This window comes from Sebastes fasciatus, chromosome 21 (genome assembly GCF_043250625.1).
Source record: "Sebastes fasciatus isolate fSebFas1 chromosome 21, fSebFas1.pri, whole genome shotgun sequence".
Taxonomy (NCBI): Eukaryota; Metazoa; Chordata; class Actinopteri; order Perciformes; family Sebastidae; genus Sebastes; species Sebastes fasciatus.
In genome coordinates, this window is record NC_133815.1 from 19,537,291 (window position 1) to 19,564,065 (window position 26,775).

Consider the following 26,775-nt stretch of genomic DNA (forward strand, 5'->3'; position numbering starts at 1 on the left):
GGTCCACATGCATGCAGACTAATGGAATTTATGTCACATGAATCCCTGTGGCCATGCAGACAAAGAGTACAGAAGCAAAGAGGCAAAACTCGGGTGCCTTTTTGGCAACAGCCGCTAGGTGGCGCTGCGGTCGTGCTGCCACCATTTTGGACTGTAAACGCCAATGAGTCTGTGGCCATGGATGTATAAAGAGGCGTCTGTGAATCAGAGAATCTTTTTTTTATTTTTAGGTAAATCAACTTCCCAGTACGAACACTTAAATAGCCCTCATTTAAATCATTATGTCCTAAAATTAGTGTGCATCAGACCCACGGGACTGCACCGCCCTGCACGCTCATATGACTTATCCGGTTCTGCCAGCTTCCTGCTAGCTGTATGCGGCTGTAATAATGGATCTATTGGCTGTAATTCATCACTTTTATTATCTTCTAATACACCCATGGGCTGTATGCTGTAAGCCTGTACCGTGGTGGATGTATTAACGTCTCTGTTCCCAAACAACCGGCTATCGGCCAGTAGCTAGCAGTACTAGTAGCATGACATAAGCAGACTTTAATGGAGTTGTAGGCTATTTACTAACACACAGGGCGAAAGCACAGGACTCAACCTCTTATACATCCATGGTCTGTGGTCTGTTGGACTCCATTTTGGATCCTTGACATGAAAAAGTTTAAGATTGCTCTCAAAATCTGGATTTTTCTAACTTCCTGTATGTACTTCGCATATCTCGAGAACCGTTCATCCGATCTACTGCACACTTGGCGGGTACATTGCCGGGGACCCAAGGATGTGCAGTGTCACAGTTGGACATGCGACTAAGGCTAAACGATTTTGAAATATTAATATGATATTATATTGAAATTACGATAGGATTTTACGATATTAGAGGGAATGATCATTTTTACATCATTATTGTCATTTTCATTGAAAAACATTAAAATGATTACAGAGTAATTTTTGGAGGGATCTGTACCAAACAAAGATGTTTTTGTGAAGTCTGTAGAATATGATGTGCAGGCCAGGACATCTCCGCACCACCAAATTACTGAATTTAAAATGCTATTTTGACAAATTGTGCAGCCCTACATGTGACACGTTCAACATTAATACATTTTAAATAAACAAGCGCTTCAGCTGCTTCAGGGCTCTGCGTACTGAGTCGAGCATGTTGTCCTCAGATCTCCTACTGATCTCCTCTTCACTCCCCTGGAGTCAAAGAGTGATGAGTGGTTGGTAATCCAGCCTTGGTGCAAGCACAGCTTCTACAAGTACGGTACAGTATGTTGAAGTTGAACCACAAAGTCGATCTGAAAACTTGTGACTGATGTCAACAACAGCCCGATAGGAACCATCGGTTCAACTCGAGCCGTAATAAACTGGAGCTCTCCTTTAAGGAAGCACCTGGTGATGCTCTGATCAGCATCCTAGAACTTCTCAAAGAGGAGTTAAGAAAGTGGGATCAGCTACAGAGCCAGATGGTTCGCTTCATCCAAACAGCATCGGAAAACAGCTCTTCCTAACCAAATAGCGACAGCTCGGCCAGTGAGAGTTCCCTTAGGGAGTTTAAAAAGTACGAGAAATTTGCTTTTCTCAACAGTTCAGCCTGAAATCTCTGGAATTGAAATACAGCACATTATGTATTAACCTGCCCTGTATTTTTGCAAGCCCCAGCTGTGGGTCTCAGTGGGACTCAAAGATTGTTCCAGAACGAGCTCAGGTTACGAGACCCGGTATGAAACCACAGGCCTGCCGACAGGACGACCTTGGACACGTGTGGATAAGAGGGACAGAGACAGAGATGGAGGGAGAGATATAATGCTGTCACAGCGAGTCCATCTATTAAAAGAGAATGATACAGCAGTGTTCTGGCTCGCATGGAAACTCATGCTCGAACCCTGTGCATATGGATTTGAAAGGAAAGCTGGACCCTGGAAGGGGAATAGTCTGCTGATGAGATATCAAACACAGAAAAACAAGAGAAACTATTTTGGATATAAATAGAGATCACAAAGGAACAGGGACCGGACCACTCACCCTTGCCTGCTGAGGATGCTGTGGGCCTGCTGCTCGATGAATAGGTCCCCAGGAGACGCCCCGTGTTTAGGTGAGGAAAGGGAAGCGTGCCTGCTCATCTTGGGTGAACTGGGTGGCATCCCCGTGACGGAATAGTCCTTGGCGGGCACCTTGGCAGCTGATGACAGCGATGTCACATCCATGTACGAGGAAGAGGACGGAGGCTCGGGAGGAGCGGCTCTGCGTTGATTCTCCAGGTTCATCAGCCTCTCCCTCTCCGAGAACGAGTCCACCCTGGTCCGACTCATCTCGTAACTCGGGTCGGGGTGCTGCGGCGCCGTGCGTCCGACCCTCGGGCTAGTGGTGGAGGTGTATGAACTCGGGGCGATGTCCCTCCCGTCCTCCCCCGCTGACTCCCCTCGGATTCTCCTCTCCGAGCCTTCCGAGTCCTTCCGGGTGCGAGCTTGAGGGCGGGGGGGTTGGTCCGAGTCTGGCTCCTGATCTAAAGAGATGCCGTAGCGCTCGGCCAGCTGCCGGCGCCGCTCCGCCTTGTAGCGGGCGATGCGTTCGACCTTGGACTCGAGCTCGGGGGCACCGGTGGTGGAAGTGTAGATGGGCTCTGTGTGGATGGAGGACTGGGGGTCAGGTCTGCAGAGAGCTCTGGACTGTCGCTCTGGAGCCGTCAGCTGCATTTCTGGGCTTTCGAATCCCTCCGTGCCGTACCGCTGGACTGTAACTAGGAGACACAGAGAGAACACGAGTCAGTCATCGCCATAGCAACACAAATAAAGAGTCACGGTGCTGTACTGGTCTCACCACCACAGGGCTCACAGGGATCAGAGGCCCTGGTGTATCGTGGCGTGTCCTCCTCCAGAAGCCGATTGGCCACCAGGCTAGGCAGCAGAGACGGATGCACCTCAGCCTCTATGCCCTCCAACCGCCGAGCGATACGCTCCTTTCTACACACACACGTGGACAGAAAGGAAGAAGTAGTCGACCTCAGACACGTTATTATCCACCACAACATTTATCATCATCAGAAATGCTTCCAGCCCTTTTTATACACTCATCATCACCTCCTCACCTGTTCATTTCCCAGTCGCTTGTGCTTGTGGTTATGCCTTCAAATCGTTTCCTCAATTCAGAGACTAAAGTGGGAATAAAAACATAACACTATTATAGCTTAACAAAAGGAAAACATCTGTTTTGGCATCTCAACCGAACCAATCTGTACCTTCCGGACATTTACAGGTTAGATCTGGATGTCAGATGTTAGAGTCCAGTATTTGTATCTGCTTTTAAACTGAATTTAATTCTTTTAAATACTTATTCAAATCTATTTAGGTTTTGCTTTCAATATTTTTAAGTAAAAATGTATAAATAATAAGGCTGTCAAAGTTAACTTTACGCGATAAGGCAAATTTGTTTTAACGACACTAATTTCTTTAACACATTATAACAACTTGCAATTTTTGGATTGTAGCGGGCTCAGTGTTAAAGCTAGAGTGAAGATACTGGCATCATATGAAACTGAAAAACCTAATGAATCCATTGGTATCTATAGCTTGTAGCGAATGAGGTTGAATAACTCTCCAAACTTACGCTACATTTTGACGAGGAAAAACTGTCATGGTCAATTTTCCCTTGAGGTCCCTTGACCTCTGACCTCAAAATATGTGGATGAAAATGGGTTCTATGGGTACCAACGAGTCTCCCCTTTACAGACATGCCCACTTTATGATAGTCACATGCAGTTTGGGGCAAGTCATAGTCAAGTCAGCACACTGACACACTGACACACTGACAGCTGTTGTTGCCTGTTGGGCTGCAGTTTGCCATGTTATGATTTGAGCATGTTTGTTATGCTAAATGCAGTACCTGTGAGGGTTTCTGGACAATATTTGTCATTGTTTCATGTTAACTGATTTACAATAATGCATATATACATACATTTGCATAAAGCAGCTTATTTGTCCACTTCCATGTTGATAAGAGTATTAAATACTTGACAAATCTCCCTTTAAGGTACATTTTGAACAGATTAAAAAATGTGTGATTAATTTGCGTTTAAGAATTTTAATAGATTGACAGCCCTAATATTGCAAAGTATTGAATCGTAACCCCATCTATTTACATTTTTACATCCACAGACTCTCTCATTACTCAAATCACAACTTGCATAAAGCGAATCATACTATTATATTCACCATTCAGTGGGCCTTAACAGACCCACTATAGGATCAAATCTCTTTATTGGAGTAAATGGAGCCGGTCTAAAAAAAAAAAAAATAGAGTGCAGAGTTTCATACTGTATGTGAGGACTGTGTTGGTAAGAAAACTGGTTTTAGACAACTCTTGACATGAAGCCACCTGGCAAAGAGGCTGCTGTTGCACAACAGTGACTTTCAAAAGCCCTGAGAAAGTTGACATTGCGAGGGCCTTTTGCAAGCAGGCAGGAAATAAAAAAATAAAAAAATCCTTACTCACCTTTGGGGAGATTGGCCAAGAGACTAACATCTATATCCTTGGTGCTTTTTGCTGGGTCGTCTTTTTCGTCGAGGGAGAATTCTTTCTGGAAGCTGAGGGGTGCAGGATAAATACCGACTGTTATTGAAGCAGGGCTGAGCTGTGGGAAAGTGTGGGGTTTGTTTATAGGCCCACAGTGTCGGCGGTTGTGAGGGGCTCAGCCGAATGAATCTGAATTTGATCAAACAGTAAATAAAAGGGTTTGGCTGGAATGATGTTCAAGAATCTCGTCAAACAGCCAATGGGTTATGGATGAAGCTACGAAAACAAGAAATTAATCATCTAAACAATACATTTGTAAATTTCATAAAGTCTTGAATCCCCTAATATTTATCTAGAAATTAAAAGGCTTTACCCTCGGCACACCCACGTCTCTCTGAGAAACATACTGAAGTCGTTTATGGCTTTGAGTCAAAACCACACAGTTACGATACGGCTATAAAAGAACTGGCAGTAGATTACTGATGTGAGAAAACAGTCAAGAATTGGGAAAACATGACTTTGCGGCTTTGTCCGTTCCAGCGACCGCAGAGTTGTGAACACACACATAGACATCATACATCTTTTTCTATCAAAACAGCATCTGTTTTTCATGACATCTAACTCCTACATGCACAACGTTCTGAGTCACAGCCACACCCACACACACACACACACACACACACAGTACGGCACCAACTTGGTGTCACAGCACCCAGCGTCCTTGCTGCTGCGAAAGAAACGTTCTAAATGGAGGGTAACGTATAGACCTGGTGGTGTATTTGACACCTGGCCAACAACACAAATGCTGCGCAATCCTACTACAGTGTAATGCTCCAGCAAGGAGGTTTCACACTGCCGCGCAGCAAAGTGAGCTTATCTTGGACACTTGCCCTGTCTGAAAGCACCAAAGCTTTATCTGATACCCTGCTATCTGTTTGCTTACATAATTAAAGTACTACATTAAGGTTGTGTTTAATGGATATCTCCATTTCGGTCTTGGATAAGTACTTAAAGGGAAACTTTGGTATTTTTCAGCCATGTTTTTGTGTCTAACTGACCAATAGCGACAACATTTTCTGAAACTGGTCCAGTATTGACGGAGAGCGCTGTAATATGGTGCTATTGGGGCAAGCTGGCACCGTCAATTACGTCTACTAAAAGTGCTATTATGCGATTTTTATTGTCTGACATTATGGAAAGAGTCTCACTCAATTAGGAGAAGTGTCGTTCTGGAATTTAGCAAGGTGACGTGAATGGAAGACAACGGTGGAATAGTGGAATACGTCCACGGTGGAGACACGAGTGGCAGCCAGGCAGAGTTTGTTGTGTTGGGACGTACAGAAAGCGGAGCTTAAGTGTTATCTAAAATATTTCCAATGTCCTTGAGTGGGACTTGGACACACTAATAAACAGTCCGGATCAAGTAAAAGGTAAGAAAAAGGTTTTATTCCTCTGTAAGGTCTTTTCCTTAATGTTGTCAGACACTTATAATCACAATCTGAGCCTGTCAGTGGCAAAAACAAGCACTTTTAGTGGACATAACATTACATTGGTGCTGCTCACTGCACTAGCTTTTTTAGCTTTTAGCGGCTGCTGGTTCCAGTGTTCTCCGTCAATACTGGACCAGACAAAATTGTTGTCCCCATTAGTCATTCAGTTTTTTTTTAAAAAGAAATAGCACATTCTTTCTCTTACATAAGCAATAAAACGCACACTTGTTCAGTTCAATACATGCAAGGGTTTTGCTGTTACAGCGTTACTTGCTCTGGTAGCTGACCAGTATGGTGGCTATTGAGTGCTTGATGATGATCTCATTCTTTTATTGAACTCTTATTAAAGTCGACATATCATGCTCATTTTCAGGTTCATGCTTGTATTTTAAGGTTTCTACTAGAACATGTTTACACGCTTTAATGTTCAAAAAACACATCATTGTTCTCATCCTGTCTGTCTGAATAAACCTGTATTCACCCTCTGTCTGAAACGCTCCGTTTTGGCGCGTGTCTCTTTAAGACCCCCCTCCTGAAAAAGCCCAGTTTGCTCTGATTGGCTGGTGTAAAAAAATATGGTGCACCTTTGCAAAGGTTGTTCTCAGATCTGAATGGCTTGTTGAATCACATGTGTTCTGATCTAAACAGCTCACAGAAAACTGACTGGGTCGTCTTATTTCACAGTTTGTGGGTCGGTAGGCTCTCCAGATACCCAGATGTGCACAAGCATTGAAAAGAGATTTTTTATGTCTCCTTTAATATCTCAAGATGAAAGCCCCCATGTGTACAATAGTTATGTGATTGTAGCATCTTTAAAATCATTCTGATGTTTTTTTTTGTAATAGAAACTGGTGTCTGTCTCTTCTTCAAGACTATCACAACAGTTGTGGTACAACTACTACCATGGACCGGACATTTTCAAATGCTACACATAGGAGCTTTAATGTGATGATGATTTATTTATGTCAAATCTCTTATATGGACCCAGGTTGTTTATTCACCGGGTCTTTAACAAAGTGATCTAACGCAACAGAATGTTTTTTTTAAGCATATCTTACCTCAAAGCTCTCTTCTGCAGCAATCTGGGGTTGCTTAGTTTAAGGGCCGTCTCACTCCCAAGTCCTGTGGACAAAACAAAAGAGTGTAACGTTTAGTCACGTCACAATGCTCGTCCATCTAACTGCATTTTAATTTTGCACAGCAGAACCTTCAGTTTTAGCTTTTAATGAACACATTGCAAAGGTGACCCAGTCTGCAGGTCCTTGGCACAGAAACGCATTCATTAAGTGGACTTCCGCTGAGAAAAACAAGATGTGATGTGGAAAGCAATAATCGCCCCGCCTGACCGAATCCCATCAAATAAGAAGTGATCTGTGTAGTTAAAAAGGTACAACAAACAACAGCAACAAATCATCACTGCACTTAACACCCAGAGACAGTGGCTGTAACCATCTCAAGTGTCAGTCGCTGTCGCTGCGCATGAGGTCATAGCTGAAAGGGTTTGATAGAAGAGTGACTGCGTGTATGTGTCACTGAGACCGGCGCTGTGAAGTCTGATCGCACGTCAAGGTTGCAGTGCAGCTGGAATGATGCCAGGAAGAGCCGAGCACATCAGTGTCACTGGGCAGAACTTTCATACCCGACGTGAATATAGATTGGGGACAAAATGAAGAGTAAGGGTGGAGGGGGTGGGGTGGGTGTAATCGGCACAGCATAGTATGGCCCTATTTTGTGTCACAATATTGTATCGATAAACAGACATCAAGTATCTTTTATTATATAAACTAACCTCTTAACCCGGCCGCTATGCTGTCTTTCAGACGGCGGGCTCATTCTTGAAGCTACAGTGAAGATACTGGAATCATATGAAACTGAAAAACCACAGGAATCAATTTGTACCAACCATGTCGTGTTAGCTTGTCGGGAAGAACGCTAGATAATGCTCCAAAGAATTGGTAATTAAGGTTTTAAAACTCTCTGAGACCAACGATCCCGAGTGACATTACTGTCTTTAAGACAGGCTGTAGCGGGCTCAGTCTGAAGATACTAATTTCATATGAAGAAACAAGAACATATAGAAGAACCATAGCAACCATGCCATGTTAGCTTGATTAGAAGAATGCTAGATAATGCTCCAATTTTAGTTAAATTTTGGAGAGGAAAAACTGGCATGGCCATTTTCAAAAAGGGTCTCTTGACCTCTGACCTCAAGATATGTGAATGAAAATGGGTTCTATGGGTACCCACGAGTCTCCCCTTTACAGACATGCCCACTTTATGATAATCACATACAGGTTTGGGGCAAGTCATAGTCAAGTCAGCACACTGACACACTGACAGCTGTTGTTGCCTGTTGGGCTGCAGTTTGCCATGTTATGATTTGAGCATATTTTTTATGCTAAATGCAGTACCTGTGAGGGTTTCTGGACAATATTAGTCATTGTTTTTTGTTGTTAATTTATTTCCAATTATAAATATATACATGTATTTGCATAAAGCAAGCCCAAGCCCGTGTTCATAAGAGTATTAAATACTTGACAAATCTCCCTTTAAGGTACATTTTGAAGAGATATAAAATTGTGAGATTAAATATTTGAATTGAGTGACAGCCCTAGTTATTAGATAAAACAGATGTTGACAAACTGCATAATTTACAGTTGAAAAAGGATAATAAATCACAATATATATTTTCGCAATACTCAGCATATCGCAAAATGTTTAAAATCACAATAAGATCGTATCGTGATTTAAGGATCATGATAACATCGTATCGTGGGGTTTCTGGTGATTCTCGCCCCTAATGAAGAGACATAGAAACCATATTGTCCAATTCCCCAAACCTTACAAACACACTATTATGAAGCCATGTTATAAACTCAATTAGACACACATGAGTGAGCAATCACCTACTAAAGTCTGGGATCTATAAGGAAAATGGCCAAAATCAGTAAACAAGGGCAGCATGTGACATAAACACCTGCCTCCAGAGAAATACAGCCTCATTACTGAGAAAAGGGGGCATTAGTGGGTATTACACATCGTAAACAGTCTGGTGAGGAATGCGAGTTGTGTGGAGCATCCCCTTAAGGAATGTCCGCTCCAGTTATCGACTCCAAACCTCCAACGTGTGGTTGCGGCTGCCCTCGGACCTCAGAGCGGCCAGAGCTGTGCAATTTCGGGACAAACATGTGGTCCCACTTCCATCCCGTACGAGTTCACCTCAGGGCCGCGTGACGCCCCCGACTCCCCCACGGCTCCACCCCAAAAACCCCTAACCTCTCCCTCGAGGCCGCCCACCCTAAACCCCCTCCCCATTCCAGATCTGTTAGTCCTTATTAAGGATGTTTGGGTTGATGCTTTAAATCCCTCCGACTTAAGCAAAACATCATTTGAGAAGAAAGCGGGCTTATTTGGAGAGGGCCGGCGTGCCTGGATGTGTTTGGGGATGGTCGTGTATTGTTTCAGCTGGGGGGGAATATACGGCTGGTGAAAACACGACTCATTCCCTGCGAGTCTTGAATGATAATCCTGGTTATCTGAGCCGTTTGTGTTTTCTTTTGAAAATGATCCAAAGATTAGGTTGACAGCATTCTAGCAGGTATTTCAAAGTATAAAACAATGGATAGATTAGATTTGTCTGATATGTAGCCAAGTATCCCGCTAACACCTACACATATGTGCAACTACAAAGCTGAAACCGGTTCTGTGTGAGCTTCATGAGGTCTGGGCGAACTGAACTTACTCAAAACATACATTACCATGTAAAAGTTCACATTAACCCTTTGAACCCTTTACTTTTTTTGCTCTGATTCACTTTCATTTACAGGCTTTCAGTAGCTTTCAGTCACTAGAAGTCTTATCTAGGCGTGCCATGAAATGCTTTTTTCAGAATAAATTGACCATCTAGAAACAGCATGTACAGTAAGTGGTGCTATATATGTTCTAGGACAGGTTTCACGAGAAGGAAATGTTTTTGCAATTTGTAATAGTTGAAAAGATTTTGGGCCTGAGACAATTTTTTTTCCCGCATTTCTTTACATCTTGGTGAATCAGCACCATAAAAAGTAGAGATGCGGCGATACCGGATCGGATATCGGGCCGATACTGACTCATATAGCTGGATCGGATATCGGTGACAATGGGGCCAATCTATTAAATTAAATTCTACGTGTATATACTATAAACATTATATACTGGAATTTGAATTCTTGTTTATGTTTTGACCAGTTTGTTGCTGCATTAAAAAAGTTTAATTGCTGTTCATTTTGAAGATCTTTTTTACCAAGTTGTTGGTGTACGATTTATTATTTCAATAATAAATAATATATGTTATCTATGTATTTATTTGTTACATTTTGTTTTACAAAGTTAGGAAAGCTATGTTTAAGTCAAGCCTGATGTTGTCTTACACATCCTTTCCACACAGTGGGGCATACAGCTTATTAATTATACACTGGTATTGGATTGGTTCTCGGTATCGGCCGATACCCCAAAGCCCCGGTATCACTATAGGTAACGAGAAATATGCGGCCCCGCAGCAAAAGCTGGACCGGAAAGGCCAGAACCACCGCCATCCAACGTTAGAGATCCAAGTAAGTGCTCTACATATATATTGAGCATCATCTTTTCTTGTAAAATGTCCGGTGTAATCGGTAACACCGGTGTTGTCACAAGTTTATTAGCCAGTGGGAAGATTTCCTCACTGTGACATCCCTAGACTACAACACAAACTTTGCCCAAATCAACATGTTTTTTGCCAGAGCGCGTGTTTCCCAGCTCTCTACAATGCAGGTGGTGAGCAGAATGTTATCATGACCAACAGTCATAAAGGTCAAAAATGTAAGAATAACACCCAAGTTGACAAATCCCAGAATTTCTCTTTAAGCAACAGTGTGGAACAAAACCAGATGCCACAGTAAAGGATAATGAGCTGCTAGTGTGAAAATAACAAAAAGCAATCGTCCCTCCGGGGCAGCTGTCTGAGGCTATCGTCACGTCTAACATACAGAGTTCTCCGCAGCTCAGACCTGTGTTCCTATAACACCTCATACAGCCTATATGTAGTGGCATGCGGGCCATCGGAGGCGACCCCCCCCTCGGAAAGCCTCGATGCATTCGTCATTCCAGACGCGGACATAAAAACCTCCACGATGATCACAGATGTGGCAGAGCCTTTGATGCTGGCTGTAATGTATAGAAACTCTATGGCTGCTTTAGCCGGGAGGGACTGATGCAGGAATTCCTCAGCGCAGCGCCCCGTGTGCATTGATGAGGCCGTAAAAGCGTCTCGACTCTGACAAAACATGAGGATAAAAATGGTTTCATGATTCAATGGAGTGTCATTCAGGCTCTGCGGTGAGGAAAGCCTTTTATGTGAAGGTCTCAAAGGTGTGAATATGTAATAATATACAGTATATATATATATTAACCGTTAGCAACAAATTGGTCAAAACTTAAGCAAATAAAATTCCAGTATATAATGTATATAAATATAGAATTGAATTGAATAGATCGGCTCCATTGTCACCGATACCCAATCCAACTGTTCGAGTCAGTATCGGCCCGATATCCGATCCAGTATCGGTACCGGTGCATCCCTACTTTAACCCGACGCCCAGGTCGAAGCTCCCAGTTAGAACACATTACAAATAAATGAGGGACCATTCACAAGAGGACTGGAGTGGATGTCAATCAAACAGAAATGCTTACACCGTGTCTTGAGACACAAACGCACCCGGTGTGGTAACCAAAGAGGCATCAGGGGCCGAGCATTATGTCCAAATTGAGATACAGGATTAACTCCGATTGCTGGGATCACAGCGGAAATGTGTCACTCTTTAACTGTCTGTATTACATCACACTACATTGGCATGTGTGCGCGTGCATGTTTAAGTCTTAACACCACCCCCCCAAAAACAGTTGCCCACCTACTCTGCCTTCACCCCGTTGAACTAAAGCCCTCCCTGAGAGAGGCTTAAGAAGTAAAGCATTAAAAGAAAAACAGATGGAGAATCAGAAATTAGGTGAGGCCGTGTCTACAAACAGTAGGTTTAACAAAAGGATGTGACAATAAGCCAATTTAGCACTAATAACAATGAGGATACAAGCAGCTCGGCCTCAAATTCAATGCAGGGGGAGGAAACAGAGCAAGCTACACGGACACATTTAAACCCTCCAACAAACATCCTCAATCCTTCCCAAAACACATCTCTCTTCTTGTGTAAAAGCCTTAAACTCTGGGGCCACCTGTTGCGGATTCCCAGACAGTTTAGCGTGGAGGCCAGATCTCAACACTCAGTTCTCACTCCGAAAATATTACAGAGACGGGAGGGAATAAGAAGCATTCTGAGAGCCAGACGTGGACCTGTAGCTTGTGAACAATAGTCCTGGATGATGTGAATCTAGAATCAGAATAGGTAGAAAGTAAGTAGGTTATTCACATACAAGGACTTTGCCTTGGTGTTTTGTGCATAGCCTACAATAAACAATAGACATATTAAGGATATAAAAGTATTTAATCGCAAATCACATTTTTTTTAAAAAACTGAGCCCCCTACAACCTAAAAATTGCAAGTTGAGTTAATGGGTTAAAGAAATTAGTGATGTTAAAACAAATTTGGTTCTCAGGATTGCATGTCATTTCATTCAATACAGATTTACTGACAAGGGGGGAAATCTTCGCAAATTAACAAGCTACCTTGCTAACTGTCATTCAGCTTGTTAGCTAACGGCAAAATACTATAAATTCACACAATTCATTCAAGAAACACATTTGTTCTATAAATTATTCTCTCATTCTGGTCTAAAACAATTAATTTTTGCAAAGCAATTTATACTCCATCCATAAAAGTGGATGGTGCAACACAGCTAATAGAGTGCTGCAGGGATGACACATTTTTGTAGGCCAACCAGGAAGTTAGCATCACCCTGGGTTCCCTCGACAAAAAGCCAATGGGATTGTTCCATTGGATTTTGGATTACTGCAGAAAATAAGCTCTGTGGCAAACACACGTTTATGATACTTACACATTTTGTTCAGCAAGATAATCTTCACAACTGAACACCACTTTTATGATTTTTGAAAAGTGAATGCAATCGCCAGAAGTATAAAGCTAACGTTAGGCTATAAACGAACTACACCACGGTCGCATGGGTCAGCATTATGACGTTTCATTTAGCCACTTGTTAGCAATCGTCATTTTTAAGACACAAAGACTTCAAAATTCATGAGTGGGGTATTTATTGATGTATTTTATGTCGTAAAACAAAACATTAAAATCTCTTCAGCTTGTGTTAACCACAGAACTTATTTCAGGCATCTAACTAAAAACTCATTCAAAAAACCCATTGACTTCCAGACGAGGGAACCGAAAGTGCTAAAATGCTAACTCATTCCGCGTTTTAGTGAGAATTCCTCTAGCTCTCTATAAGCTAAGCTACATTAACGTTCTCCATTTTGGACTGTTCGGCTTTCTGTTCCCTCAAAGGTCAGCACTTTCGAGATGGTTTGCTAATAGTCAACAGAGCAAATTTTAATGCCAAAGTTCAACTCAATGTTAAAAGAAAAAGTGCTGCTTTATTTCACCCTCTAAATGGAACCCACTGTTTGGGGCAATTTCAATTGAAATCAATACATTTTACTGCAAAATGATGCCATTCTAAATGCTGGTGTGACTTGGACCTTAGACTTAGGGCAAACTGGCTGGCTTAACTTATAGTTAGACATTGAAGGTTTAACAATTTGGAATTCATTCATATTATTTTTATAATAACGATGAGAGTAAAGCTCCATAATGTCGGCAATTCAATGAATTGATTTGTCATCCAGCCCCAGTGGTAAACCTAAGAATACATCCATACATGCAACTTCACTTTTCCTAAATCGGAGTCCAAGTAGCTGCGGAGCCTAGAAATAGCTTCCTCTCTAGAACAGCCCCCTGCGCTGTTAGAGTCCCTTATCTCTGCTACGTAGTGTCCTTGGAGGCTACAGCTGCAGTGCAAGGACAGCTGGCTAGAAAGCAGGACAGTGAGAGCAGAGAGGAAAGGGAGTCTGCGGTTTACTGCCTGCCAACTTCTGAGAGCTCAGATTCCCCCGCTCCGCAAACCAGAGTAACCTGTCCCTGATGCTCCTCAGCCTGAGCTTCAAAAATCTCAGCTGCGAGTCTGCATGCTCTTACCTTGGCTGCAAAACTTGACATGAGTCAGGTAATTCGAGATCCACGGGTTCCGATACATTTTGGCAACAAAGTCGGGGTGGAGGGGGAGACAGAAAAGAAAGGAAGACGGGGTAGAAAGAGGGTGAGGGCTGCTTAGGAGGTGATGCAGCTACAAAAGCAGTTTGTCAGTGCTCCGGGACAGACGAGGAGAGGGGAAGACAGAGGGGAGTCAGGTAGCGTTAGAGAGAGGCAGAGGAGGGAGGGAGGGGAGAGATTAGAGAGAGAGAGAGAGAGAGAGAGACGTCCCAGCCGCAGTGCCGGTGCGAGTTTAGAGGTGGTCCTGGTAGGCAAACAGAGGAGTGGTGAAGCTGTGGCTGCAGCTCTGCCCTCTTCTGAGATCCACTCCTCCGCTCTGGAACCGCTAACCAGTGCCCGCCACAACAACCTGCAGGGCTAAAAGCTGCTCAGCACGGGCTAAGCTCATTAGCCAAGGCGAGCAAATTAGGCCCCATCCCTATACTCCAGATTGGAGAAAAAAAAAAGAGTCTTGCATGCTTCAGAATGAAGCGCACGGGAAGAGGAAGAAGAGTACGTGTGTGAAAGTGAAAGAGAGAGAGAGAGAGATAGTTAGGAGTGTCCCAGGAGAGCGCCTGCCTTCCCTTGGCTCGCACACACGAGCGGGATGCCAAAGAAACCGGTGCATAGCGTCAGAAAAGGAGGGGAGAGAAGAGAAGAGGGAGCGCGCAGGCAGGCAGGGTGGATGGGAGTGGAAATAAAGTGAGCAAGGGGAAGAGGAGAAAGTTAAAATGACCCTCTCGGCCAGATGAGAAATTCCAGTCATCTCTCAGCGGGGACAAAATAAAAGGAGAGAGAGAGAGGGAGAGAGAAAGAGGAGGTGGGAGGGGACAAAGAGAGGGCAAGAAAGAGAAATAGTGAAGCAAAGTCAGGAGGAGATAGAGCGTAATGAGAGACGGAGAATGCGAGTGTCCGCTTGTGAGTAATGCTATCATTATGCTTAACACCGTGGTTCTTCCTAGAGCAGCTGAAAAGAGGCACAAGGGGGAAGACAAATAGGTTTGATTTATCGTCAGCGCCGTTTTCACACACTCATCAAATGTGTGTGTGTCTCAGAGCACACATATTCGCCGTGAGTCATGGTGTGTATAAACCCATTTCCTAGTATGATTATACTGTAAGTGAATACCAAGACACCTCCTCGCCTACGCATCAACGTGACGACGGCGACGTGCTTATCATTGTACTGAGGGGGGAATTGGCACAGAGCCCAACGCTGCTTTTCAGACGCTGTTGTGGGAAAACAGTGAGCAGGGTATCTTATCTCTCTGCAGAATACAGAGCGAAAGCTGTCGCCGCCAAACATGCGGGCATCAACATAAAGCAGATCTAGCGGATTGAAGCGGTCGCAGAACGTCAGTTTCTCAAATCAGAGGCTGCGGAGTGGCAAGAATAGCAATCAGAGGAAGACTTGGAATGAATGCTGTGATTTACAGAATGCAGATCTCAGTAGGGCTGGGACGACACCTATCTCCCGATTCGATATTGATAATTGCAATTTTTAAGTATTGCGATTGCTTTTTTAACACTAGACCATGGGAAAAAGTTGAATCATACACTTCTATGGACTTTTACTTTGGAAAAAATCTAAAATAATAAAGTAAAAATGTTTGATTTTCAGCATGTACTGTATGTAGTCAGAGATGTCCTGAATATACCATTGTCAGACTTTTTTTTTTTTTTTCCTGCAATCCAAAAATCAAAGAATAAAATACATTTCCCTCACAAATTAGTGGTATTTTCTTTTTAATTTATAACGGACACGCAATGTTTTATACTTCTGGTGAATATAATCCAATCAATAATATTTCCATATCTGTATTTTGTATATACAGTTCCCTTTGTTATCACCTTATTTTGAAAACCGGACGTATTCACACGTGTATACTTCCTCTAACTTCTCCAAGTCCGTCTCTAGCTTTCCCATCAGCTCTGTTCTCTTTATACATCCATGGTCAGCTCCATCGGGGCCGTTTGAATGCATTTAATAAAAATGTCAGCATATGGGTGCTCTACATTTGTAGCGTCGGCCCATTTGACCACGGAGATGAGAGTGACGGCCGGCTTGACAGACGTTACCGCAATACGATGACGTCTCCTGTCCGTGACAGAGTTAGCATGCAGCTTTAACCGTGATGTCTAGCTCTGCTTTTCATGTTGATGTGTGAAACCCAAAGTGTTTCCATACTTTACTGTAAGTGTAGTGTTTACCACTTTGGATTTAACATGTGAGGGTGCAGGTTGTATCCACGTGGACCCTCCGCCGTTTTCTACTTTCTCGTTTCTGCTCGCTGCGGTTTGTTTGGTTGACGGATACGGAAGGGATTTGGTGTCACGTTACTCAGACTACAACAATAAAAGCAGTTACTTCCTTTTACCTCCGTATAGAATCAAATGAAGCAAAACTATCGATTCTGCCAATAAAAAAAATATTTCAAAATCGCAAAAAAAAAAGCATAGTTGAATCGATTTTTAGATCTCATTGCATTTCATCTAAAAATTCTTGTAAATGTAAGTCAGGTCGTTGGAGCATTTGATAAAACACCACCGCAGACCAGACTTATCACATCGTAACATTTGACAAATCCCTTAAATCTGTCCAGCCTCACCATCAAAGGCTACTCAGATGTGTCATGATGCAGACTGACTGGAGTGTGTAAACTTTAGAGGTGGGATGTTTGGATCCTTCTCTGAGATGAGCTCATCGAGCTCAGCATGTGAACTGCACACATACACATACACACACACACACATCACAAACATGCCAATTCCCACTCGGGGTATAAAGTTGCGTGCTACCTGCACGCAACACTGTTATTTTCAGCACCAGCCTTCAGGGGTAAGACAAGACTGTAATTCATCAAACTTACTGCCGGACTGAAAGCAGATGATTCATAAAGTAATGAATTAATAAAGGGAAAAAAAAGCATCTATTGGTGATCTTTTGACCTTATCTGGTGGTGAATGCTAAATTGAAGTAGTTTAAATGGAAAGTGAGTTAAAGAGGCTAGCATCAAACAAAGCAAAGTGTCCAGTTTGGTATTGTTTCATTTTAATTTCAGTCATCACTCATCATGTCTAGAAGGTAACTGACAAGATGCGAATTTCTCCCGAGATGGTTAAAGGGGACCTATTATGCTTTTGTGCTTTTCCCCCTTTCCTTTAGTGTGTTATATAGTTGTTTGTGCATGTAAAAGGTCTGCAAAGTTACAAAGCCCACAGTCCAGGCCAAAGGGAGTTACTCTGTAAAAACGTGAATGGCCCTCTCTACTGCCAATGTTTGGTTTGTCCGTTCTGGGCTACTGTAGCAACACGGCGGACTCCGTGAAGAGGAGTCGATATAAACGGCTTATTCTAAAGTTAATAAAACAGAACAATTCATATTTTCAGGCGATTATACACTAAAGAGAACACACTTATTAGTATTATATTCAGATTCTGCCAATAGATCCCCCTAATTGTTTCACACTGTTCCTTTAAAAGGAACTCTCTTTGTTACTTAAATTTGTTGTTCAAATGCGGTAATAATGGTTTATCACTTGACACATACGTAATCTAATGAGCTTTTGTAATTATCTGCCTTCAAGCGGCTACCATTTTGTGGTTTTTCAAAAGAAAGCAGAGTCGATGAACATCTGACATCTATTCTAACTAAACAAGCTGTAATAGGAAATGAGTGTGGTAACTGTTTAATCATGCCAACATGCCCCGTGAAGCACCTTTATTGGCATAAAATACGATCACCGATGACGAAAGAACAGCTGTCATCATCAGCTCTACACCTACCACCATCTGGCTGTCTGACTCGTATGTAATGTTTGTTTCTTTGAATCGTCTGCTACAGGGATGATATCAGACCTACAAAACCACTTGACGGCTTCTACCCTGTTATTAGCAATGACGAGTCTTTACTGCCAAGCATGGGCAAGACCTAACAGGTCGCTGCAATGATGCAACACTGCTCTTGTTCTCTAATCTTTGTAGTGGGTTGTAGGATTTATTCAGACTGTAGTATAGGCCCGAGAAAAGAAGCATTTACGGAAGCAAGAAAATGCACAGATGGACTTAAAAGAAATGGTATTTATTTGGCGTTCAGCCCTGTACGCACATATAGAGTGCTACAGAAATGAGTCCTAAAACTTGGAAATGAGTTTAGCATTTTAGCACTTCCGGTTCCCTAGTCTGGAAGTCAATGGGTTTTTAGTTAGGTGCCTGAAATAAGGTCTGTGGTTAACACAAGCCGAAGAGATTTTAATGTTTTGATCTACAACATAAAATAAATCAATAAATATCCCACTCGTGAATTTTGAAGTTTTCATGTGTCTTAAAAAAGGCAGTTGCTAACAAGTGGCTAAATGAGACTACTAAACATCACGCCGACTCGTCCGCCTTTACAGCCTTGTTGTGTACACTCGCGCTAATGCGACCGTGGTGTAGTTAGTTTATAGCATAACATGCGATTTTACTTTTGGCGATTGCATTCACACTTTAAAAATCATAAAAATGGTGTTGATTTGTGGAGATTATCTTGCTGAACAAAACGTGTAAGTAGCATAAGCGCGGTTCACAGCAACGACAGTGAAAGTGATCTATTGACTGTATAGACATCATACCAGCAACATTACTAAAGTTTCAATGTCTAGACATCTGTAGACAATGTTACGGATATGAAAAAAAGTAAAGACTTATTTTAAAAAAAACAGACAGAATTCTTTCATTTGTTAACACGAGGCTTTTATTCTGAAATATTTGCAGGACAGTGCTGTAGAACATGCAGTGACTTGCAGAGTTGTATGAATGAATATAGTACAGGGTTTTAATTGTGGATTAATACTATTATCTACAAATTACCACACATTTCTAAACCTTTCCCTGTCTAAAATAAATATAAATGACATTTATAATGAAATGAAATGGCCATTATGAAAGGCAAACTGTTTGTAGAAAGAAAGGCCTGCCAGAAACGCAGCAGAAACGCAGCGGAAACGCAGCTGGTCTGAACAGCCGACACATGAATCGCCACTCGATCTTGACGTGCCCAGTCTGTCCCAGGCGTTAAGCTCTACCGCTTTCCGACGTTTCTTCAGCATATTGAAAAGAGCAGTGCTCCTGTCATTTGAGGGCGCTCCTGTCACGACACCGCTCCAGTCACGACACCGCTTGCCTCTACAGGCAACCTCTTTGCAAACCTCCTCACCTCAACATGCTGAATGGTGCAAAAAATTTCCAACTCGGGCAGGCTAGAGCTGACGGTGCGGGACACACCGCAAAAGCTAGGCCGACAGACGCCCACCGACGGCCCCAAACGGTGTGGTGTGTCAGAGCCTTAAGAGCAGAGGGAGCTGGAGCAGGAAGGGGGTTTGGAGATGGGAACCCAGGGTATAGGCTGTAGGCTAGAATAAATGTAATTAATGAAAACGTTTCTGAATCTGCTCTATTGATTTACAGATTATGATTTCACATGACAAACCAGCTCTATGCTTGTGATGTTTGCGGGTTTCTAATTGAAAAGATTGATCTTCTTGTGTTGCCACTGTGCACACAGGACAACTTGGCTCAATAACCTAGATCCGTCTTGACCTATTATTGTCGTATTGTCTCATGATGACTTTCATATTCTGTTTACTGATCAGGAGGGCACTCCGTTTAATATTTGTTGCTGTCCATTGACGGGGGGTTCTGAATTAAAGTTGCCTTGGCATATTGTGAAAGGAGGGAAGGGCCTCCAAAATCTCTGTAGCCTCGGGGCCTCATGTAATATTAAGGCGCTCCTGCTCGCAACGTCTCCAACAGAAGTGAAGGGTGGAGATAGGTCTGGCTATAGGCAAGACTACTTGCAAAGAGACAGATGCACACAGCAGCACATCTGTTATAAAGTACCAAACCCAGTCCATATAGAAACGTTAATAGATTATCAAGCAATTAGCAAAATTCATGAAATATAAACCCATTTTACTACATTTGGACAAGCTCTTACATTATCCAACAGTTGTCACATGTCCAGTATTTATATACAGGAAATATCATTCGTATAGATTCATTGTTGTTTTTGTTTTATTTATTTAGTTTTCTGTGAGTGTGTAACACTGCTCAGCATGTCTGACTGAATCCAAATAAATTAGAGAGACAAAGACTCATATGAGAGTTTTGATTGTTAGATTTGGATATATAAGGGACTTCTAATAAAGATATTGGAATTTTTTTTTTTTTAAGTAGCCCCCCAAGGAGTTCATCACAATAATCCAGTTCAAAATAAGTGACACACACTTTGGTATCTTTCTGTAGCTTCATCATCAGTGCAAGACTGAATGTCTAGACTGTTCATTTAGTCTCCCAGTGACACCAACTGCCTTGATAAATGTCATACGTTATCGTCTTTGCTTTACTGTGAGTAACCAACTTGAAAATGTTCTCAAGGTGAAATGCACCTTCTGGAAGCACCCTGTGGTGTTCAAAGGATGAGGCACTGAAGGACTAACGTTACACTCAATGTTGTAAATAACATATTCAGATTTTTTATAGTCAGCACATTAATATACAACAGTGACCTGACAGTTTAACGTGAACTACCTTGTAGGTGTGCATTATCAGGAATTAATTGACACCCTGCAGTCATCAGAATCGAGTATTCATCCAGACCAAGGTATAATGATTGACAAATTAGTATTTAACCAGGCCAGACAAATACAAGGGCTTCGTGCATACTTTGCACTACATACTCAATATGTGTACTATCCTTCAACATACTTTTGTGTGAATAAACAGTAGCATGTATCTTTTAGGACAAACTGAACTGTAATTACCATGTTACTTCCCGAGAGCCACCTTGGCTGTTGGAGATGCGTAACCATGGTAACCCGTACCAACCTCATGTGACCAAATGATGATTTGTGAGAATAATGAAGTGTTAACTAATTAGTTAGACTTCTTCAACCGTGTGAACACAGCCTCCCTGTTTCATTCCTTCAACCACCTTCTTGAAAAGGTTGGTGTTGCGATATTTGCACAAACCAAAAACTCTTTAGGTCATGCATCTCTGCAAACTGTCGGCTAGTTGGTTTGTGTACAACGCACAGAGCTGCCAGTAAACGGGCAAGAGGTTGTGTGTCGCAGACGGCCGTAAAAAACCCAAATTGAGACGCATATTCTAAATGTGCTGTATACGTGTCCAAAGAATGCTACTAAAACCTGAAAAATATCAGCATATCACACATGTTTACATGACCCGTATCAAATCCGGAGTAATGGTGGAATATTAGTGTGCATGTAAACAGTCACTGACAAACAACTGTCTGTTTAAATGAAGAGATGGAAGCAGTTTAACTGTCATTTAAAGAGTAAGAGATGAAAGCAGTTGAAATGTCAGTTTAACTGTAAATGACATAAGCAATTGAAATATCAGTTTCAGTGAAGCACCAAACATGATTTGAGTATGTTCACTGCAAATCGTTGAAGGGTCAGTTTGTATACAAGCAGTCACGTCAGTTGAAATGTTAATTTGTTAATAAAATGCTAATTACAATAACAATGTCAGTGTCAGGCTGATAGATTGGTAAGCTAACATGTTAAAACACTACTAGAAAGGCACTTCAGGTCCTTGAAATTAAACAGCACCAAGACCGAGGCAGGTTATGTTTAATGTCATAATAAGAGAGCCACGCCTCTCCACTAATCATCCCCCCAGATGTGCAGTCAGCTCCACATTCGGAGTGGATGCTATTTCAGCCTGGACAAGCTCACATGTGCAGCCAGTCAGTGGGTCATTATTAGATAAACACTTCCAGACAGTCCATGTTTGCACTTCAAATGACCTATAGCGCAGCAGAGGCATCCCGACAGGTCTGCTATAGGGGAGAAGTGCTTAACGGCTGCATCACCTTCATGGTCGAAAAAAAAGCAACTTTCACGAACGTTGAGAAAGAGGGAGAGATTTAAGCATTAGCAAGGCTCGTCTCCTGCTCTGGGCTCTCTCACAGCCATCTTAGAAATAAAGTACAGATTTATGGCGTCCCCTAGGAAACATATCCGTCTTGTCTGGCGAGAGTGGCGGAGGGATCCAGTGCGCACGGCCACGCCGTCTCAGCAGACACATAACAGAGCCTGAGCCTCTGCAGCATGGCCATAAATTCAGATGGGGGGGGTGGGAAGGGGGATGAAAAGGTAAAGATATTCATACGCACACATAAAAGGGAGTTAGAGGGAGGAGAACTGAGGCTAAAACTCCATTTGCATGGCTGTTTGATGTATTTTACTGGGCATGATGGGATTTCAGCATGAAGCACTTCTATGTGCCCTTTGACCTTTAAAGACTCAGAATTGTCAGATGAGAAATAAAATGTTCTTTGCAACACGTCTCGATATAAAATCTGAACACTGAATTTGAATCTGTAGTTTGAACCGAAGTTCTTTAAAAATGTGTTATCAAATCTATTTAGGTTTAGCTTTTGACCATTTTGAGTAAGAACTAAGAAACTGCTCGACAAGTCAACAACGGTTCCAACGGAGCCGTGGTGCAAACACAAAGCAGACCAACTACAGGATTGTGTGATAGAAGAAATGCGATTTTTAGCATGAATTCATAAGCTGTAGAACTTTATTTACACAAGCCATGCGCTCATAAAGTGATGTCCTGTATAGTTGTGCAGGATCCTTTGGTAACCGCGGTAACATGTATCATGCTGATATGCAAGCAATGACAGCAGTTGAAATGTTAACTTCCTAAAGGTTTGTTGAGCCTTTGTTCCATGAATTTTGGTAGTTCCTCATTAAAAAGTGAGGAACTGATGAGACTAGATATAATCTATAGTCTATAGATTTTGGATATCGTAATATGGCATAAATGTTGTCTTTTCCTGGTTTTAAAGGCTGCATTACAGTAAAGTGTAGTAATTTTCTGAACTTACCAGACTGTTCTATACAACTTAGTCGTTATATCCACATTACTGATGATTATTTAGCAAAAATCTTACTGTGTAATTATTTTGTGAAAGCACCATTGGTCAACCCTACAATATCGATATCGAGGTATTTGGTCAGAAGTATTGGGATATTTGATTTTCTCTATATCGCCCAGCCCAACTCTCCCTATGGCTTTATATTGCTGATCGCCACAGTGGATAAATGAATACAAAGAGGCACAGTAAAGTGCTGAATGACCTGCTGTCAATCACCGGAATTTGACCTCCCCACATGGATCCATGTAGCGTTGATGATGCAGGATGATGAGTCATCAAAAACTGTCCAATCAGTCCATATGCCTCCATGTTTACTCCTCTTGGTTCATTTGTAAAAAGTTAGTGTGAACACGAAATGGACCACAACTTAAATGCAAGAACTTTTTTCCATTTTTTTTCCCAGTTACAAAATATCTGAATTTGTTGTATCAAATTATACATTTAAGTTTTCACGTAATGTAAAAATATCAATAATTGTAATAATTTGAAGAAATTTAATACAACAAAACCAGATATTTTACAACCACATTCAAAAAGGAACTGTTTATCCAACCGATCTGTCCTGCTATATATGCGGAGTGTTAACAGAATCAGCTAGCTAGTTTAAATGTCATTGTGTATACAATGTGTGGCACCCTGAGCCCTGCAGGGCCTCTTGGGTCAGATATGACAGACCTTAAACTTCAAGAGACCCTCCTGGACCTGAGCTTCAAACCTCGTTATCAACTTCGTTTCATGACTGTCTTAAGTCTTTGAAACTTTACAGTCGCACTACAAATAGATTCACCAAGACAACGCTGACCTTCTCTGGCAATTGTAACGGGTATTAACACCCAGAAAGACACAAACGCACACCTCAGCGTGGCTTTCCCAAAATAAAACAGATAAGAGGTTTTAAGTAGGGGACTCAGTGACTCCAAGTGGAGTGATCCAAGAGGTCCAGCGATGTGTGCCTCGAGGCCTTTCACTGAGCTTAAATTTGGCCCTGGGCCTCGGCTATACCTCCGTTAGGCCAATGGAAAGATTAAGGTGGTTCCCTCACCCGACAACCAATAATGTCTCGTCTTTACAAAAGGAGATTCAACAACAGTTCCATCCACAGATATTCCATAACTGTTATGTATCACCAATCTGTGACGTACAATGCCTTTTCAAACTCCAGGAAGTCTTTGATTCCACGGTGCTGACACCAAAACTATGGAGTACGGAAGCTGCCAAAATAAAAAATAAAAATTTGTGAATAAATAAATGACTCGATAAATAAATATGTGATTAAATGTAGTACAAATATTAAAAATAAATGTAATTAATTGATAAAATGTGACATAAATTGATTTCTGTTTTAATTTGCTTCTTTATTTATTTCTTTGTATTAATTCCCCTATTTATTTACTCATGTTTAATTTTTCCCTTTTATCTATGCATTTATTTTTTATTATTTTATCTAGTTTTAAATGTATGTATTTATTTACGCATTTATTTATTTATTTATTTCTGTACGATTTGCCCTTTGCATTTCACCCCTTATTTATTTCGCCAAACTCATTTATTTCTGTATTCTTTTCTTTATACAATTCTTTACACATTTGTCTTTACATTTCTTTTATGCATTTCTACCTCACTATACTAAATGACTGTCATTGGGTCAGAAAACAGAAATATCAATTTATGTCACATTTTATCAATTCATTAACAGCTACATTTATTTTCAATATTATTTTTGCTACATTTAATGACATATTTATGTATTTATTGATTGATTCATTTTTAATTTTGGCAGGTTCCGTCCTCCATAAAAAAACTGACATTTGCTTTTACCATTTTCGTTCTGCTATTTGAAGTACTTCTTGCCAATTATCCATTGGAATCAAAAAAAGTACCAAACAACAAAAACAGACCAAATATCTTAATATAATGCCAAAAAACATTATTCACACAATACTTTTCCTTTTCCTGTCCCTGAATAAGTAAGAAACTTAATACTAGCAGCGAGTGGGCTACACACATCCCACACCCATAATTGCAATCATGATTAATTTGTAAATCGATATAGCACCATCTGTTCCTCAGTGATGATGACACCCTCGAGACATGTGATGCACCTGAAACCCTGAAACACGCGTCTACAATATCGGATTCAAACGGAGCCCGGGGGAATATATACCTAAAGACACGTGTGTGCTTCAGTGAGTTACACGCAGCACATCTGGACAGAGGAGAGAGCTGCAGCACCAGTAATCCTCATCGATCCCACTTGCCAGGGAATTAGTTTCCATCCCGAGCGCGGAGGACACCTTCCCAAGAACTGTCATCCTGGACGACGGGAACACTTAAAGGGATGGTAGAGACAGTGGTGGAAAGCTCGTGTCTCTCGTTTCACCTCCAGAGTCGACGCAGTGTGAGGTGAGCCAGCGGAGCGGAGGCTGCCATTGGGTGGAATCCCACAGCGTCGCAAGAGATGGTCTGTTCACTCTCACTTTCTGTCCTTTGCTTCCAGCTACTTTTCAACTACTAAAACTAATCCAGCAGTGCAGCCAGACTGCATGCAAAATAGAGACAATTCTAAAGGGAAGGTCCAAAAACAAGTCAACATGATACATGCCACAACTTGGTTTGGGAATAGACTTGATTTTAGTGTTGGTATAAAGACAACATGATGACAATACCAAGGGATTCTGGGTAGAAAACATTAATCTAAGTGCAAAAGATATGTAGTCTCGAATGATAGTGAGAAAAGCTTGCAAAAATATTCATGCTTTTGCGCCACTTTTGTCTCTTTATATCTTTTCTGGGTGTTAAGCTATCAAAATCATGAATGCTCGCAGTCTGTAATGCATCTCAGTCACAGCAGCATGTGTCAGAGCTCAAGTCTGAGGTCAACTCCAAGGGTAGAGAGACCCTGTTATTGGCTATTAGTGGCTCATCATAAATCACCACTAATTAGACTTTAAACTGGGCCCGGTGGGTTTAAAATAAAGGAGAAAGCTGTCATGGAGGTGTAAATATGCACTTAAGACCCACCACGTGAGATCAGCAGGCCTAAGCCTCCTGCAAGAGGTGCTACATAAAGCCTGGAGAGGGTCCATGTGGGTCCGTAGACAGGGACACTTTAGCGTCATCTGGCTGAGGCAGACTGATGGACAAGGATCCAGTTACAGTAGACAGGAAAGTCATTGCCCTAACTGTAAGACTCAGCAGGGTTGGTCAGCAGTGCTGGAACGACCTGCTAGAACAACATAGACCGCAAACTACACATCACAGCTTCATTATATTTTGCCCAAAGGCCAAGAAACCAACCAGTATTCCTAAGCTAGAAGACTACTCTGCCCTGCGTTGTGTCAGTATGTGGTAATTTGATCTAAAGCTGCGCTAATCAATATTGCCCAGAACCCAACAGTTATAGACGCACAAAGTTAGCAACTAGCTGGTGAACATGGAACATTTAGCAGCTCAAGAGCCAGATATTTCCCTTGGTGGAGGAGAGCAAAACAGAGCTAAAAGTAGAGTTGGCCTTACATTCCTTATGTGAATTTCTTGCATGATTAATTGCAATTTTTGGAGATCAATTAACAACACAAA

General features: G+C 41.9%; 1 protein-coding gene across 14 annotated transcripts in view; it reads right to left on the minus strand.

Moving 5' to 3' along the window:
- Positions 1–26,775, minus strand: part of svila (supervillin a) — a 99,085-nt gene that overhangs the window by 47,438 nt on the left and 24,872 nt on the right. For 4 of the 14 annotated variants that reach the window (XM_074621537.1, XM_074621538.1, XM_074621527.1 and 1 more), the window contains 5 exons: positions 7,070–7,133; positions 4,501–4,592; positions 3,098–3,161; positions 2,830–2,972; positions 2,035–2,749 (listed from right to left, as the gene is read on the minus strand). In XM_074621537.1, the coding sequence (XP_074477638.1) occupies positions 2,035–2,749; positions 2,830–2,972; positions 3,098–3,105 (866 nt within the window). In that variant the 5' untranslated portion in view covers positions 3,106–3,161; positions 4,501–4,592; positions 7,070–7,133. Of the gene's footprint in view, positions 1–2,034; positions 2,750–2,829; positions 2,973–3,097; positions 3,162–4,500; positions 4,593–7,069; positions 7,134–14,188; positions 15,023–26,775 lie in introns of those variants that run through there. The other 10 variants (XM_074621529.1, XM_074621532.1, XM_074621530.1 and 7 more) reach the window with 6 other exon arrangements.